General features: G+C 41.8%; 1 protein-coding gene across 1 annotated transcript in view; it reads left to right on the forward strand.

Moving 5' to 3' along the window:
* The window catches only part of CNTNAP5 (contactin associated protein family member 5), a 451,740-nt gene that overhangs the window by 226,846 nt on the left and 206,302 nt on the right, over positions 1–18,592 (forward strand). Inside the window, exons 5-6 of the mRNA XM_075070316.1 lie at positions 6,142–6,345; positions 10,164–10,348. Coding sequence (XP_074926417.1) covers positions 6,142–6,345; positions 10,164–10,348 — 389 coding nt within the window. The remainder of the gene's footprint in view (positions 1–6,141; positions 6,346–10,163; positions 10,349–18,592) is intronic.

The following is an 18,592-nucleotide window of genomic DNA, read 5'->3' on the forward strand; positions in this document are numbered from 1 at the left end:
TGAATTTGGTAGAGCCCTACTCATACAGTAACTGTCTTGACATTTACTAGAGGGTTCATAGGCTGTAAAATCAGGCAAAAAATCAGCAATACCATATGGAGGTTGGTTGTTCTCTTAAAAGCAGCACAGAGGGGAGGAGAAAAAGAAAGTTTCAAATGCAACATGATTTGTCCACCCCACCTGAAATAACCAGACTCCTTCTCCTATAATCTTAAATATAATATCATGCAGTTAAGAGAACTTATACCCAAAATTGCAGCCTAGAAAGAATTTGTTGTGAGTTAAAAGAAATTCTGTACATAAATGGGTTATAATGCAAACTCTCTCAGACCCTTTGCTACAGAGTCCCAAATAGTGAAGTGATTATAAAAAATAGCCAAAGTTATAGCACAGGACATGTGCAGACAAATGGCAAATTGATTGTTTTGGATGTTATGAGAGAAACAGGGGTATCTTAATATTTTGGAAAAGTTGTGTTAGCTAAACCCTAGCAAAATCCTGCTGACCTACCCTTTTCTGGAGGAGGAAATTTATGGCTACATTGAAAATGCTGTTCATATTCTACAACTGAGTAATGATCCAAAAGGCATGAGCAGGATCAGGTATAAATTCTGCTAACAGGCTGGGAAACTGTGGGTGATCATGCAATGGGATGTGAGAATCTACTTCTTTTGGGAAGTTACAGCTCTTCACCTTTGCAGATCAGGGGTCTGATTTCTCATCTTCCATGGGCAGCACTCCTGGAAACACATTGTGATACTGTGTTTTTAAAAACTACAAGCTCTTGGCTGGACATTTTTTATTTTTCTTTCCTTCTAAAACAAACGTTTTTCATGCCATGAGATAAAAGGAATGCACCGTAGAGAGTCACCATGAGTGGAGGTGGGGTCACTGAAGTTTTCATAACTGCTAGCATAAGACTAATGGCCAAATTATTGCTTCTTAAGAGACACCACGCCCTGACGACGAAGATGAAGCATGCTGTTCAAGCTAAAATGCGACTTCCTGGGAGATTTTTAGCCCAGTTCTGGTGACTCTGAGATCTAGACAGTATGGAGAAGTATCCTGATTAGAGCTGAGTGAAACTTTTCAACAATTTTTTTGTTTGATTTTTGGTGGAAAAATGCACATTTGGCATCACCAAAATATTTTGTGAATTCATTTCAATTTCACCAAATAATTTCAGTGGAAAAAATCTTAAAAACTCATTTTTGTTTCAACGCTCTTTTGAAATGAAGTTTACTTTTTTATTTGAAATACCTTTTGAAATTAAAGAAGATGTTCCTTTAAAAAAAAATTTAAAAAAACTCAAAATCAATACAAAACATTTTATTTTGGGTGGAACAAAATGTCATGAACAAAGCTTTATATATTTTTTTTTAACTTTTCAATTTGCCAAAAAATTTGGAAAATTTAATTTTTGGTTCAACCTTTTTTGCCAATTTTTCAGAATTGCTAGCAAACAAAAAAAATATATTCATTCATTTCTAATACAGAGTTTTGAAATAAACATCAACTTTGCAACCTCTGAGTTTGACAGTCACTATGTTCGTATACATTTAAACACATGGAAAATTTTCCTCTATATTGTGCATGATTTTGGAATCTGGCACTGCCCTAACGGGAAAAAAAAACAGCTTTTACTTTAATCAGTCTATCATACTGCGCTAATTTTCATCAGTATTTTATGGGGGTGATGGAGGAACCTGAAAATTTAGAGAGAGAAAAGACCTGATATTTAGTCTATTCCTTAGAGGGAACTGAAGAATTATTCTCAACATAGTATTTTGGCTAGACTGGATCTAAAGATTTCCTGTGTTTCTTCTGAGCCTTCTAAAATTCCTGATCTTTGACCTTTTACTAGAAATTGATTCTATACATACCTTGTATCTAACAGAAAAACTGAAGGCATCGTCTTTAGAGGGGTATTTTTCAGGTGCTGTGAAGTGTCTGTGTTTGACCTGAGATGGATATTTCTATGTTTAAATAGAAGCCAATGATTTCTTGTCATGCAAACTGCTAGTAATGACTTTTGGATGTCAGAGTGTTAGCATTTATTTGTCATCTTCTTGTTTCATTCTGGGATTTTTGTTCCCCACAGAGAGGCAGAGTTCTGCAATAACAGCTTTTTCATGATACTGTCAGTGCAGGGCATGAATCGGTGTTTACATCACACTCCCCATCAGTACCTGGCCCAAGCCAGGGAAGCTTATGATCTGACTTGGTGATGAATCCTCGTCATGTGTTGCCTGAGGCACATTGCACGTACTCTAAGAAGAAGGCTGGTTCTGGAAAGCATGTGTAATGCTATTGCCTAGTGGAAAACTGAAAACGTCTACCGATGCATGAACCTGATAAGCTTTAGGTATTTGATTCAGTTGGGATAAGTATCTAAAAGTTTGGATATTTATCTGGATATCTTTTATTAACATCTGGTGCTAAGTCCTCTGCTAACTTGGGCTCCTGCAGTGTTCCTGATTTAGTGTGTTACAGAGGCATAAATAAGGGCAGAATTTGGTGCTCTTCAATGCAAAATGCATCAGAATTCGAATATACAGTAGCATTCTGTGACAAGCTTAGTCCCCTTAAGGGCAGTAGGACCTAGGGGCCATCCCACCCCTATTCTGTAGTCATGGCCCTTTAAGATTTTGGGAGGTCTTATGGACACAAGGACCTAAGCAACAGGAGATATTGGCAGAAATGAAGCAGTCATGGGAATAAGTAGTGTTTGCAGAGGGATAGTGTTTTCGGGTAGTGATCAACAGCTCCATGTCTAGTTGGCAGCAGGTTTCAAATAGATTACTTCGGATTGGTCAAATATATCCTCAAGGAATCAATTCTGAAGCACTTAGAGGAGAGGAAAGTGATCAGGAACAGTCAACATGGATTCACCAAGGCCAAGTCATGCCTGACTAACCTAATTACCTTCTATGACAAGGTAACTGTCACTGTGGATGAGGGGAAAGCAGTGGACATGTTATTCCTTGCCTTTAGCAAAGCTTTTGATACAGTCTCCTACAGTATTCTTGCCATCAAGTTATAGTAGTATGGGCTGGATGAATGGACTATAAGGTGGATAGAAAGCGGGCTAGATTGTCAGGCTCAACGGGTAGTGATCAATGGCTCCATGTTTGTTGGCAGACAGTTTCAAGCAGAGTGCCCCAAGGGCTGGTCCCTGGGGCCGGTTTTGTTCAATATCTTCATTAATGATCTGGAGGATGCGCGTGGACTGCACCCTGAGCAAGTTTGTAGATGACACTAAACTGGGAGAGTAATAGATAAGCTGGGGAAGTAGGGATAGGATACAGAGGGACTAGACAAATTAGAGGATTGAGTCAAAAGAAATCTGATGAGGTTCAACAAGGACAACTGCAAGTCCTGCATTTAGGATGGAAGAATCCATACACTGCTACAGACTAGAGACGGAGCAGCCAGACAGTAGTTCTGCAGAAAAGACCTAGGGTACAGTGGACTAGCAGCTGGATATGAGTCAGCAGTGTGCCCTTCTTGACAAGAAGGCTAATTGCATTTTGGGCTGTATAAGTAGGGGCATTGCCAGCAGATCGAGGGACATGATCATTCCCCTCTATTCAACATTGGTGAGGCCTCATCTGGAGTACTGTATCCAGTTTTTGGGCCCCACACTACAAGAAGGATGTGGAAAAATTGGAAAGAATCCAGAGGAGGGCAACAAAAATGATTAGGGGGCTGGAGCACATGATTTATGAGTAGAGACAGAGGGAATGGGATTGTTTAGTCTGCAGAAGAGAAGAATGAGGGGGGATTTGATAGCTGCTTTCAACTACCTGAAAGGGAGCTCCAAAGAGGATGGATCTAAACTGTTCTCAGTGGTACCTAATGACAGAACAAGGAGTAATGGTCTCAAGTTGCAGTGGAGGAAGTTTGGGTTGGATATTAGGAAAAACGTTCACTCAGAGAGTGGTGAAGTACTGGAATGGGTTACCTAGGGAGGTGAAGGAATCCCCTTCCTTAGAGGTTTTTAAGGTAAGGCTGGACAAAGCCCTGGCTGGGCTGATTTAGTTGGGAATTGGTCCTGCTTTGAGCAGGTTGTTGGACTAGATGACCTCCTGAAATCACTTCCAACCCTGATATTCTATGAGGGATGGCAGGGGCACGCAGAGGAGAACCTGTTATTGTTTCTTGAAGGGGTGGGACCAGGAGCCTTACAAAGTGAGTGGGGCAAAACTCCCTCTCTCCCAGCCAATTGATTTGAGATCTGGGAAGGGGACCAGCATATTATGCTGTCTCCTTCCTCATAGCAGTAGAGACTCCAGCTGGAGAAGGACTGCCTGCTAAGCCCTCCCAGTCTTACGGTGAAAGGATTAATTGGAGAAAAAGGGTCAGCTGAGAGAGTAGCTGTTTGTGGTCCTGCTGGTGACCTAAACTACAATCCAGGTTCCAGGAGGAAAGCAGGGGACCCCTATGTTCCGAAGGGCATTAATAGTGGCCTGAATTACCCAGATCTAGGAGGAGGGCTGGGGCTTCCTGAACAGGGGGAAGGAAACTTTCCTGGGACTCCTATATGGTCCCAGAGTGGGTGAGAACTTTAGAAACTAAAGCATGGTTTGTACTCACTAAAGAAAATTAATAAACCAGACTACATGAAGTAACCTGGTCTGGGTAATTGCCTGGAAGAGCCTGAGTGAGCACTGAGGTCAATGCACCGCAGGGCCATGAGGGGCCACAAGGGGATGCACTTTGGAGGCAACCACAGCATTCCTGTTTCTGACAAGGTTTCCAGTGCTTCCTTTTGGTCCTTAACTCTCTGTAAAGCCCCATGTGAAGTTATGATGCTATAGATGTACTAAATACCATGTTTCTGAGGTATCTGCTCAGTTGTCCCAAGTCCATGTTTTTTCTGTGATTATTACTGTGTTACAGAGGCCATTGGAAACATTTAGCCGGATATCAGTATTATATCAAACGTGTAAATGCTATCATTCTGACATCTAGAAGTCACTGGTGTCAGGGTGCATAACAACAAATCACTGGTTCCTTTCTCTTTAAAAATGATGACAAGACTAGCAGACTCCTTAAAAGCTTGGTCTGAAGTTGCCCCACGCTCCAGTTTATCTTGCCTAAAGAACAACAAGCAGAGTTGTCCCTACTGGCCGAGCTCTGGTGGCGTGGCTCCAAAAGGATATGTTTGTGACAGCTCAGTTAATCTGCCCATGTGGCTTGTTAAGAGTGTAGGGTGGATGCTGTGATGGGTTCTGAGAATTATAGAGGCCTTACCCCTTTAAAAGCATTCTGACCTAGCATTGGAATGATAGCTCCAATGAAGACTATTTAGCATTCAGCAGCATGCTTGGTAAGATCATCATCAACATGTAGATTCCCCTAGGTGGGAGGGATATTTATTTGAGGTAAGATTGTGTTTATTTGGATACAAAAGTGGAGGGAGACACATCTAGGGTGTAAATACAGCTTCATAGGATCTTTTGTAACATTGGAAAAACTGGAACAGCAGCTGGGACTGGGCATTTGAAGCAGTGGCTAGCTGTTCTGAAAGTCCTTGGGAGGTAAATAATGGACAGGGCTGTCGTAGTGGTGTATCTGGTATGATGAAAAAGCAGGTAGATGAAAGAATCTTAACAAAAGGACTGTGAATCATGAAAAGAGTGGGGTGGGGGGGGGGGAAATTACACAGGAGTGATGGCCTAAATAAGAGAAGCTGATGGAAATGGAAAGTGGATTAGGTGTGGAATGATATGGTGGTTTCTGTGTTTCCTATGTTCTGGGTGCCCCCAAATCCTGTGAAATCAAGAGAGACTTTACGATAATCCGCCCTCAACTTAATTTCCCAAATACTATTTTCTCCCTACTGTTACTTACATCTTCTTGTCAACTGTCTGTCATGGGGCACTCTCTTACCACTTCAACAGTAATTTTTCCTCCCTTGGTATCCTGATGTTAATTGTTTTATCTCGTCAGACTGACCTAAAACTTGGTAAAGCAACCCCCATCCTTTCATGTATTTATACTCGTTCCTGTATCTTTTACTTCATACATCTGATGAAGTGGGTTCTATCCCACAAAAGCTTATGCCCAAATAAACTTGTTTGTCTCTAAAGTGCCACAAGGACTCCTCTTTGTTATCTTCCTTCTGTTCCCCCTTAGAATCGGACATAGCAGATTTTGATGGCAGAAGTTCCCTCCTGTACAGATTCAATCAGAAAATGATGAGCACCTTCAAAGACGTGGTTTCCCTGAAGTTCAAGAGCATGCAGGGGGATGGAGTCTTATTCCACGGAGAGGGACAGCGCGGAGACTACATTACACTGGAGCTGCAGAAAGGGAAACTCTTCTTGCACATTAACCTGGGTAGGAGCTGACATTTTTTATTCATTCACATGAGATTTGTTTTCCATTTACTTTCATGATTTTGTATTTCAGCAGCATTGAGATGCCCCGGCTGAGATCAGGTCCCATTGTGCTAGGTGCTGTACATACACAGAGTAAAAGACAGTACCCGCCCCGAACATTTTGCAGTCTGAAGAGACAAAACAAAGAGTGGGAAGGAAAATAGAGAAGTGAAGTGACTTGGCTGAAGTCACACAGCAGGTCAGTGGCAGAGCCAAAAATAGAACCCACGTCTCCTGAGTAGTAGGTCAGTGCCCTATTTATCCGACTGTGCTACCTTTATTTTTCTAGCTGCAAATATTGTTGTTGCCTGTTTAATCTACATCAGGCCTCAGGGGATTCAGTTGCAATCTCAACTACAATTTCCTCTCTCTGCTTAGAGAATGATTTCTTTTTTAAGTTCATCATTTCAGAGCAGGGATCTGTCCAAGCTCCGCAGGTAGCCATCCAGTCGTATTTAACATTCGGCTCACAGTGTCTGTGGCTGCTCTCAAGCAATACTTCTAGGCTGGGTAGTTTCCATTCAGGCTGAAAACAGGACTTCCTTTCCCTGTAACAGAACCCCTGTTTTGGAGGAGGCATGTTCGCATCTGTGTTGTCATTGCTATATGTTCAAATAGAGGAAAAGAAGCCAAAGGGAAACTTTGGCATGTGCCGGAAAGCAGAATTTACCTGCATCAAAACAGCAGCTTCAGATCAGTAGCACCAACCCTCCCCCCCTGTAAAATACCAGATTGTTGCAGGGAAAAGTTCCATCCTGCTTTTTTAGCTTGAATAAAATATGTGCAGGCTTCCATGATTTTCTTTATTTAAGGTGATTTTAAGACACCTTTGTGGTCTGTGAGTCCTAATACCAATCTGGACTCCTAGTGCAAATTAGAGCAACCTCAGCACTGCTGTAGCTTATGTTTGTTGCCAGGACACCAAGATGTTCTGGCAGTCAAGGATTGCTGGAGATTAGGGAAGCCTTGTCCATGCCTCCTTTTACTCAAGACACACTCCCTCACGCTGACAGTGTGGAGGTTTGGTGAGTCTGGACCTCTTGAGGGTATCCATATAGAAGTTAAAATGGTTTCAGGGCTGCTTTGCTGCATAGGCTGTTGAAGTTCTGATGCCATCTCTGATTTTGTTCTAATTCATCTAGCAATAATGTTACTTAAATGTGAGCTGCTTGTGTGGATTTGTGCTATTCTTTCTGAAGATGAAAAAACACCCGATACTAGCAACTACTGTACCCAAAGGGTTCAGGAGTTTGAATCAGCTCCCCAAAATGTAGTTGCTTCTCCAAAGCTCTTCAGAGATGTTTGGTCTGCAAAACTGACCAGGACAAGCTTTCTAGGGAGATTTCTTGTATTTCTTTGTAGTGCTGAATATACCATGAGAACAGCCTTTCTCGAAGTATTTTGGGGCTTTTTGCTTCTGGGCCTGACTAGAGCCAGGCAGTACAAAAGCATGGAGTCCGATGAGTGTGTGGTCAAGTTGGGTTAGAGGGATGAGGGAAGGTTTGGTTCAGTTCTTCTTTTGTACAAAGCTGTTTGCATTTCTCAAGTGGATACTTCACATATACCTTCAATGGAAGGAGTTACTAGAGCTCTGCACAGCTGGATTTTATATGCCACAGGGCAGATCACTGGAGTGAACACATTCTCTCTCTGTACAGTATGAGATGGGTGGGGGGAATCCCAAACCCTTGGCCTTTTCTTTAGCAGGTGTCATATCTCCTGAGTAATTCATCAGTGGGACATCTATAGGACAAGGAGAGTATTTACAAATCTGTTCCTTCTGTCAGCTGACTGCTTTCTTGCAGGGCTTCACTTCAGTGTCTCGTACCGTGAGTGGTTGACTTGATTTAAACCAGGGAATAATAATGAATAACACAGTAGCCATCGAGTCATGGTTCTGGCTTAGAGCAATTTAATACTTGTGATTAAACAATGTGGATCTGTATCAGGTACTAACCTCCACTCACTGTCTTCTGGACCAGGAAATAGTATGATGACCCCTGCTGGAAGTGTTGTCAGATAAGACAGAGCACAGACCCCCTTGATCTAAAAGCATGAACTCCTAATGCTTATACTTTAGCATTCCCATACAGAAAACCACTAGCTGGTACAAAACCATTGTGTTAATATGGGTACTTTAGGTTGTATTGCCTCAGATTTCCCACCATCAGGGTCACTGATGGTAGCAATGGTGGACCAATTGTGTAACCCTACTCATAGTATATCTACATGAGGTTCGTGCTTAAAATGCTAGAGGCCGGTGGTGCCTCTTGTATGCTACAGCTCCCATTTTTATCACCACCATTGGAGCTGAATCCTGCGCAGCCAAGGTGGGAAGTTGTAGTAAAACTCCCTAGTGTAGATAAGGCCAGGGGAAAATGAATCAGCATCTGTTTCTCTTCTCAGCTTACGTCCGTGGGAGTTAGCAAAAGTCGTCTGACAATTAGAACAAACTGAAATCATTAAAACAAACTCAGTTAATAATTCCTTCCCCATTTCTCCCTTTGTGCTTAATTGTGTTTTGTTTAAAATGCCAGTAACAATTTTCCACGGCTCTTCATTTGTTTTTACATAAACTCATTAATTGGCTTTGTACACAACTAATCTTTTTTCCTTGTTTCTTTAGAGTCACGTTGATAATGCTATACTCCTATTATTCGTTATCTGTAAGCGTATAGTGCATTAAGCATGCAAAAGATCCATTTCAGAAGGAAGCTCGAAACGCTGGGTTCTCTGACACTGTTGGTTTCTCGTCTTCCTTCAGAAAAAGTTCTACTTTTAATTTAGGAACAAGAGTGTGATACCATAGTTATATTTATTTGGTTGCATTTCTATTAGATATCACATGTCTGTTTACTCTGGGACCTAAAATAGAGCTTTCATGAGCCACAAAATTTGAATCTGGGTTTTAACTACCGCAGTGTGTGTGTAGATGGTGGGAGGCAGGTTTTGGATTCACAATTTTTATCGTATATGCAGCTTGACTAATCATTTTGGAATGTGCATCCTTCCATTTCCACTGATGAATAGAAAAGAAGAGAATGCATAGTAGAGATCAGAAACTCTGAAATCTTAAGGCAGGGACCTGGCTAGAAAACAGAAAAGCATTAGCTCTTTGAGATCTGGGCCTTATTATCCTCTCACTGGAGTAGGACTCTCATCTCGGTTGCACTTCTATGCAACTGGCGTTACTCCTCAGACATCAAAGGAATTATTCCAGTTTTTTTTTCCTAGTGCAGTGAAGACCAAAATCTGGCCCTGTGTAAATATCTATTCTTGTTTAGGTTTCCAGTACCACGCTGTCTAAAACATTTTCTCCAGAGAGGTTTAGGTACAATTTGTTGCTAAAATGAAAAAAGAAAAAAAAAAGTGATATCTAAAATGTGAAGAGTAATTAGACTGTATGTTTGTGGAAACCCACAATTGTACTACATCTGTTCCTTTAATGGGTGGCAGATTTTTGTGTAAGCCAGATGGCGTTCTTAAAATGTTAGGGTGTCTACTGTGCTTCAGAGCTGAGTAACAGGCAACACAACATTTTTGCCAGTGCTGCCATGTATGACGACTTGTGCAACAATCTGGGAAAATCTCACTCCATGTTCCTGAGCAGGACATTGGAACAACCAAAGAAGAGACTGTCTCCAAAGAATCCAAGCCAGGTTTTTCTTGGGGCAGGACTCTAGACATCTAGTTAGCACATAGATATAGAAGTCTTAATGCTTAATGCAAGAATCCAGGGTTCAATACAATGTCTTCTGTTTGCATCTGCCCCCACAGGAGATGCCAAGCTGCGTTTCAGTACCAGCCACACATCAGTCACCCTGGGCAGCCTTCTGGATGATCAACACTGGCACTCGGTTCTCATCGAACGCTTCAACAAGCAAGTGAATTTCACGGTGGACAAGTACACTCAGCATTTCCGAACCAAGGGGGATTCGGATCACCTGGACATTGATTATGAGGTATGTTGAGTCTTTTGGGTTATATCTCTGGAGACAGGTGTGAGCTCGGGGAACAGACAGTCTCTGCTGGTTTTGTCAGCAGTAGCGATCTCTCTAACCTGTATTCTTTCTCCCCTAAAACTCCTTTCATGGTTAACCAGCCTGAATCATGGCACTTCCTCTGTGTGTCTGATGCTCTAGGGAAATTGCCAGTCTCTGGGGGGGAAAAAAATATGTACCTATCTCTTAGAACTGGAAGGGACTAGCAGGACCAAATACTGATTTTTGCCCTAGATCCCTAAGTGGCCCCCTTAAGGGCTGAACTCACAATCCTGGGTTTAGCAGGCCAATGTTCAAACCACTGAGCTATCCCTCCCCTTCCTGAGTTTGGAAGGTTCATCAACCCATGTGCTAATCTGGGACTTGGAAAGCACAGCCTTTCATGGTGGAAGGATTATGCTGCAGCAGAATCCCAAGGAGGAATTCAGAGGGAGTATGTGCTGCAGTGGCAACTCTACAACTATTTCAATGGGTGTGTCATACACTCTTCATGCACATGAGTAGCTCTGGTGGCCAGAGTAGAGAGAATGTGGTCCTGTCCTTAACTCATCCCTACATAGTCCAGACAGATAGCAGCTGCCTCGATCACAGAGATGGAAGGTGACTAGAAAGCATCTTTCTGGTAGGGAGGAGAGGTAAAGGGGATCCCTCCTTCACCAATGCTGCCTTGTACTGAACGTGGGAGAAGCATCCTCCCCAGCAAGAAACCTGGTTCAGAGGTCAGGCTGACACGGGGAGATGTATTTCACCCAGTCCACTACTCGGGTCAGCCCTGTACTCTCTGAAAAGTGCGTGCAAAGCCTTTTAGAACTACTGTCTCATCAAGTATATGTTTAGCTATTTCCTGATTATAATCACGGTGCTCCCATTTCCCACCCCCACTTGAATATTTCCTGTGTTCCTTTCCATCGTGTTTTTTCCTGATGAGCAAGTTCCAGGACCGTGCAGAGCACTATGTTGTGTTTGCACAGCCAGAACCATCATCCTTATTTGAATGTACTACACTGGCATCGCTCATGATTGTGCAATCAAAGGCTTCTTGTCTGGACTTTGGATTCTTTTCTCTTTAAAGGATCCACTCCCAGTGTGTCCCGAGTGCAGAAAACTAGATGGCTTAACAGCAGCACTTATGCACATGCGGGTGCCTAGCGCCTCAAGGTCTCCATTTATCAGCTACCCCAATGTTTTAGCCAAATAGTTAGAAGCCCCTTCCCTTTCTGTCATTGCCTGATGCAAAGAGGAAGAGAGACATTTGTTCTCACTGGCATTAATTAATAATTCTCCTACACCCAGCCAGATGCCAGTGTTGCTGCCTTCATTAAATCCTGGCTCAAAGTTTCATATTCATTACCTGGTAAGATCCTGACTCCACTGGAGTTGATGGTAGTTTTGCCATTGACTTCAGTGAGGCCAGGATTTCATTCATTGTTCTCATGCCCTTATCTTTGGTGGTGATGTAGGTGTTTGGGAAGTTGACATAAGAGCAGCATAGCTGGTGATGTGTTCTTTCCTTCCCATTAGGATATACCTTAGGTTTTTGTTCAGGAAAAAGGAGTCCTTCATGTTAGTTCTGATAGTCTCATACTAGCAAAGTAGTGAACCAGCAATCTATTGCCATGGATGCTTAGATTGCAGGTAGTTCTCAAATATGGATGGGCCAGCTTTTGAGAGGTCCCTTGGTGTCATTGCAGCTTTCTGGCTTATTCCTAATAATAATAAATATTCTGGTATTCTACTGTAGTGATTTAAGCCATGGCAATAACAGAAATGCAGGCCTTGCTGTTTAGAGCCATCACCTCAGGACAGCGTTGCACATGTTCTAAGAGATTACAAAAAGACTTGAATTCTTCTACTCAGTGAAAGATGGGACATGATCTACTTTTGGGAAGCTCACAAGTAGATTCATTTAGCAACAGACCCTAATCAAATCTGTGCTTCTTTGTAAATGATGTTGCATTATTATATATTAATATTTAATATTCCAGTCACACTCAGAGACCCCTGTCAGGAGCAGGGCCTCATTTTGTTAGGTGCAGTACGAACATATACGAATACAAGTTCAGTGCTTCAAAGAGCTTAAGATCTAAGACGACAAGTGACATACGACAGTGGTGGGGAGAGGGACCCAGTCAAATGTATATGAAGTTTTACATACACAAATACACTTCTTTTGTTGTTATAAATAGATAAAATATTGGTTTGATTCTTAAAACTGATAAGAACCTATAGCTTTGGTTGACTTCATTGAGGTTTGTACTGTGGTAGTGTCAAGAGACACCAACTGAGACTGATGGTTCATAAGAATGTAAGAATGGCCATACTGGGTCAAACCAATGGTCCATCTAGCCCACTATTCTGTTCTCTGACAGTGGCAAGTGCTAGATGCTTCAGAGGGAATGAAGAAAACAGGGCAATTATTAAATGATCCATCATCTATTGTTCAGTCCCAGAATCTAGTCCGATATTTAGGGACATCCAGAGCATGGAATTACATCTTTGACTATCTTGGCTAATGGCCATTGATGGACCTATCCTCCATGAATGTATCTTTATTTATTTATTTATTTATTTATTTATTTATTGGAAACCAGTTATACTTTTGGCCTTCACATCACTCCCTGGCAATGAGATTCACACACTGAAGTACTTCTTCACCAAATGCACAATCCTTTTGTTTTGTTCTAAACCTGATGTCTATTAATTTCATTGTGTGCCCTCAGCTTCTTGTGTTATGTGAAAGAATGAAGAACACTTCCCTATTCACTTACTCCACGTAACTCATGACTTTATAGACGTCTATCGTAATCTCTTTTCTAAGATGAACAGTCCCAGTCTTTTTAATCTCTCCTCTTATGGAAGATGTTTCATACCCTTGATAATTTTTCTTGTCCTTCTCTGAACCTTTTCCAATTCTAATATATCTTTCTTTAAGATGGGGTGACCGGAACTCCAGGCAGTGTTCAAGGTGTGGACGTATCATGGATTATATAGCGGCATTATGATATTTTTCTCTCTCTTTTGTAATGGTTTCTAACATTCCGTTTAGTTTTTTTGACTGCCGAATGCACATTAAGTGGATGTTTTCAGAGAACGATCTATGATGTCTACAAGATCTTTCTTGAGTGTAACAGCTAATTTAGACCCCATCATCTTGTATGTATATATGGAATTATGTTTTCCAATATGCATTACTCTGCAGTTATTCACATTGGCATTTCATCTGCCATTTTGTTTCCCCAGCACCCAGTTTTGTGAGATCCCTTTGTAACTCTTTTCAGGCAGCTTTGCACTTAGCTATCTTGAACAATTTTTTCTCATCCACAATTTTTTTTTCCACCTCACTGTTCACTGCTTTTTCCACATCATATATGAATATGTTAAACAGCACAGGTTCCAGTACAAATCCTTGGGGACCTCACCATTTTCCTCTCTCTAATCTGAAAATTAACCATTTATTCCTACCCTTTGTTTCCTGTCTTTTAACCAGTTACTGATCCATGTGAAAATCTTTCCACTTAGTCCATGCCTGCTTACTTTACATAAATTTACTTAAGAGCTTTTGGTGGGGAACCTTGTCAAAGGCTTTCTGATAGTCCAAATGCACTATATCAACTGGATAACCTTTGTCCACATGCTTGTTGACAGCCTCAAAGAATTCCAATAGATTGGTGAGGCATGATTTCCCTTTACAAAAGCAGTGTTGACTCTTCCCCAATATATTGTGTTCATCTATGTTTCTGATCATTCTGTTCTTTACTATAGTTTCAACCATTTTGCCTGTTACTGAAGTTAGGTTTACTGGCCAGTACTTTCTAGGATTGCCTCTGGAATCTTTTTTTTTTAAATTGGCATTACATTAGCTATCCTTCAGTCATTTGGTACAGAGGCTGATTTAAGCAATAGGTTACATATCTCAGTTAGTAGTTCTGTAATTTCACATTTGAGTTCTTTCAGACCTCTTGAGTGAATGCTTTCTGGTCCTGGTGACTTACCAATTTTTAATGTATCAATTTCTTCCAAAACTTCCTCAACTGAGACCTCAGTCTGGGACAGTTGCTCAGATTTGTCACCTAAAAGAATGGCTCAGGTGTGGGAATCCCCCTGACATCCTCTGCAGTGAAGATGATGCACAGAATTCATTTAGCTTCTCCGGAAATGTTAGTCTTTCTTGTTCTTCTTTAGCACCTTGAGCATTGCACTTGGCCCTATAGAATTTCAGAGAGGAATTTGGATGTCCTCTGCACGTCTGGAAATCCAGCTAGGAGTCTTCACCATCCTGTCCAGCAAGCTTTCAGCAATTTGTTGATTTCGTATAGGCTTTACGACAGTGAGAATGAGGAGGCGCTTGAAGCAGAGAATCATGGCTAGAATTGGGTGACAATTTTTGAACAAAAGTTTTTTTTTGTTTTTTTTTTTTAGTGTAAAATGACCCTTTTTTTAAAAGAAAAAAGTAATTATTTTTGTGAAAAACTTTGAACATTTTATTTTCTGAAAATTTCCTTCATTTTCTGGATATTTTTTCAGAACTGATGGAGAAACATCATAGACAATTTTTTTGTTTGTTTTTAATTTTTTTAAAACAATATAACTCCTCTAATTGTGTTTGCAAGGCCCTTTCATTCTGTGACGTATGTGTGTGGAGGGGAGGGGAGGGGATTTAGAGAAAAGCAACAAAAATGAGTAGCAGAGTGTGTGGAAATGACTCATGAGGAAAGACTAAAAGAACAAAACTTTGTTTGGATAAACCACTACTAGGGGTGGTAGGAACAAGATTAATTTCTGGAAGCATTTGAACCATGTACTCGCCCCCACCCAAGGGAATTAAAACTGGTATGGTAGGTGGGATACAACTTGGAGTTAAGTAATGCAATTTAAGAAAAGGAAAACATAGGCTGGGGATCAGGTGAAACAGCCTAATGGTGAGATCTAATATACGCTGACGGAAATTCTGCTTCAAAGAATATCCTAAAACTGGAATGGAGAAAGCCCTTGAAAAGAATGCCCTAGAGAAGAAAATCTCCAACTGTTTGGGAGAATGGACTACTTGATCTTTTAGCTCTTCCAATTTCTCCACTTCAGTATAATATGAATCTCTAGTTCTTGGTGCACTGTTGATGCTGGGAGGTATTTTGAGTTAAGTAAAGCTGTTGCCCCAGTGCAGTATAAAGAAGTTTAATTAGTCCAAACTTTCCAAATAATTTCTTTCCATGGGCACTACAGACCATGTTTTCAAATGGTGTAAACCAGTAGCATCATTCACCTCAATGTTGGTGTGCCAGTTTACATTAGCTCAGGATCTGGCCCATGAGGGTCAAAATTCACCAAGACTTTTTTTCTTCCATTTACATTTGAATTACTCTAGCATTTCAGCCTAATGCTGAAGACAATGCAGTCTAATGGAAGCTTTATTCAGCAAATTTAGGGGATTAAAGGCCTCACTGAATTTAATAAAACCATGAGTTTGGTAATTCAAATTATTACTGATCACTAAGGAAATTGTTTTCTCAATAATTCAGCACTGTAATTGGTATTGATTTCTGCTTTTTGTAGAAAATTCCTAAGCAGGAGACTTGAAAGAACAGAAAATTAAAGAGAAATGAGGGAGGCAAGTGATTTCAGCGAGAAATAATGATTCTCAACTACAAAAAGCATTGCTATTGCATAACCCCTCATGTCAATAACAGACTTGCAAGTGATGCAGAGTTGAAAACTATTTCTCTCTTTATTGCCTGGTGTAATTATCAATCAATACAACCAAGGTGCAAGTTGATAAAGATTACATTTACGAGGCAACGCTCGAGGTTTTACTCATGCATTTTCCATTTACTTTTATGCCTAGTCTAACCTTTTTTTGAGTACCACCACCCCAGAAAATCCCACAGTTGCAATCATTGGTACACTCCAGTCTTGGGAGCAATACAGGACTCACTAGTATAGGCAAGTATCAGGGGTAGCCGCGTTAGTCTGTATCCACAAAAACAAGAAGAAGTCTGGTGGTACCTTAAAGACTAGGAGATTTATTTGGGCATAAGCTTTCCTGCATAAAAAACCTCACTTCTTCAGATAAATGGAGTGAAAGTTACAGATGCAGGCATTATATAATGACACATGAAGATGAGGAGTTACCTCACAAATGGAGAACCAGTGTTGACAGGGCCAATTCGATCAGGGTGGATGTAGTCCACTCCCAATAATAGATGAGGAGGGGTCAATTCCAGAAGAGGCAAAGTTGCTTTTGTAAGGAGCCAGCCACTCCCAGTCCCTATTCAAGCCCAAATTAATAGTGTTAAATTTGCAAATAAATTTTAGTTCTGCTGTTTCTCTTTGAAGTCTCTTTCTAAAGTATTTTTGTTCAAGAATAGTTACTTTTTAAATCTGTAACTTTCACTCCATGCATCTAAAGAAGTGAGGTGTTTTACCCACGAAAGCTTATGCTCAAATAAATCTGTTAGTCTTTAAGGTGTCACCGGACTCCTTGTTGTTTTAGTATAGACAAGGCTCCGGTGACCACTGAAATTCCTACCACTGTCATGTACAGCAATTTGACTGCAGCCCATGTACCTGAGCGAATTTTGATCTAGCTTGCACAAATAACAATAACAGTGAACTATGCAGCATAGGTTTCAGCTACTCGAGTAGCTTCACTGCTATTGTTCATGCTAGCTAGAACAAAGATATCTCGGCTGCATCTATCTGTGTTGCAATCAAACTTCTAACTGCAGTGTAGATATACCTGTAGAGGTTGAATGTGTATGTGATGCAATGACCAAGCTCTCTCTCTAGCCAGTGCAGTGCTATAGCTGTACAAGGCACAGACATATAAACACTTGTGGCTGCAGGAGCCTTATCTACACTATAATATTTCCAGTGCTGCTAGCGCTGGTAGTAGCAGTGGAAATTTCATTGAAAATGGGACAGCACAGAGTAGACAAAGCCTTAAGGGGTGTCCCCATTTAAAAATTAGCCACAAAGCTTTGAAAATTAGCCAGAGGTTTGGGTTGGGATTTTCCTAAGAGCCGAATGGAGTTACATGTCCAAGGATTTGGGGGCACCTTATTCTCCTAGGCTCCTTTTAAAATGTCAGACGAAGACCATATCTATACTACGTGTGCTAGAGATGCACAGCAGCAGCGCTGTAGCTAGGCTGTTTTAGTGCCATAGAGTAGATCAGCGGTGGGCAAACTACGGCCCATGGGCCACATCCGGCCCTCAGCTCTCGCCGGGGAGGGTAGTTGGGATTTACCCTGTTCCACACAGATCCCAGGAAGCAGCCAGCATGACCCGCTTCTGGCTTGAACCCCCTCTGGCTCCTACATAGTATGCGGAGGCCTGGCCAGGCAGCTCTGCACACCACCCCATCTGCAGGCACCGCCCCTACAGCTCCCATTGGCTGTGGTTCCTGGCCAACAGGAGCTGCAGGGGTGATGCCTGAAGATGGGGCAGTGTGCAGAGGCGCCTGGCTTCACCTCAGAGCTGGAGCAGGAACATGCCTCTGGGAGCTGTTTGCGGCAAGCACCGCCCAGAGCCTACATCCCTGTGCCCCCTGAGATCCAATGTGTCCGTCAGGCCAAAAAGTTTGCCCACCCCAGCATAGATGCTAACTACAAGCATCAGTGTAGTTAATTCACCTCCCTCAGTAGAGGTAGGTAGGTCAACAGAAAAATTCTCCCATCGACTAGCTGGGTCTGCACCAGTGTTTAGATCAGTTTAGCTATGAGGCTGAGTGCTGTAGATATGTCAACTTAACCTGTAAGTATAGACCAGGCCTTAAAACATTCCACCCTTCATTCAAGTGTGTGTATCCAAGCTTACGCTTAAAAGTTAGGTCAACATAGCTATGGCAGTCAATCTACACCCCGAAGCTATGCCCACCTAACACCGCCCCCACTCTCGGTGTAGATGCAGCTAGGTTGACAGAACAATGCTTCAGTCAACCTAGCTCTCATCACGTGGTGAAGTGATGTTTCTCCAGTGATGGAAAACCAATTCCAAAGTCTGCGTCTATGCTGTGGAGTTCTGCCAATATAGCTAAAATGCCGTATCTGCGTTGCTAAGTCCCCTGTAACAGGATCTGCTGCAGACTATGCAGCTGGAGAAGATGCAAGGCTGGGCCTGCCTTCAATGTCTTCTCCTCAAGAAAAAACAAAACATTCCGCCAGGCCTTCTAACCCAGCCCCCACTCCCTTCCTCAGAGACCACTGCAGG

Source organism: Chelonoidis abingdonii, chromosome 10 (genome assembly GCF_003597395.2).
Source record: "Chelonoidis abingdonii isolate Lonesome George chromosome 10, CheloAbing_2.0, whole genome shotgun sequence".
Lineage (NCBI taxonomy): Eukaryota > Metazoa > Chordata > Testudines > Testudinidae > Chelonoidis > Chelonoidis abingdonii.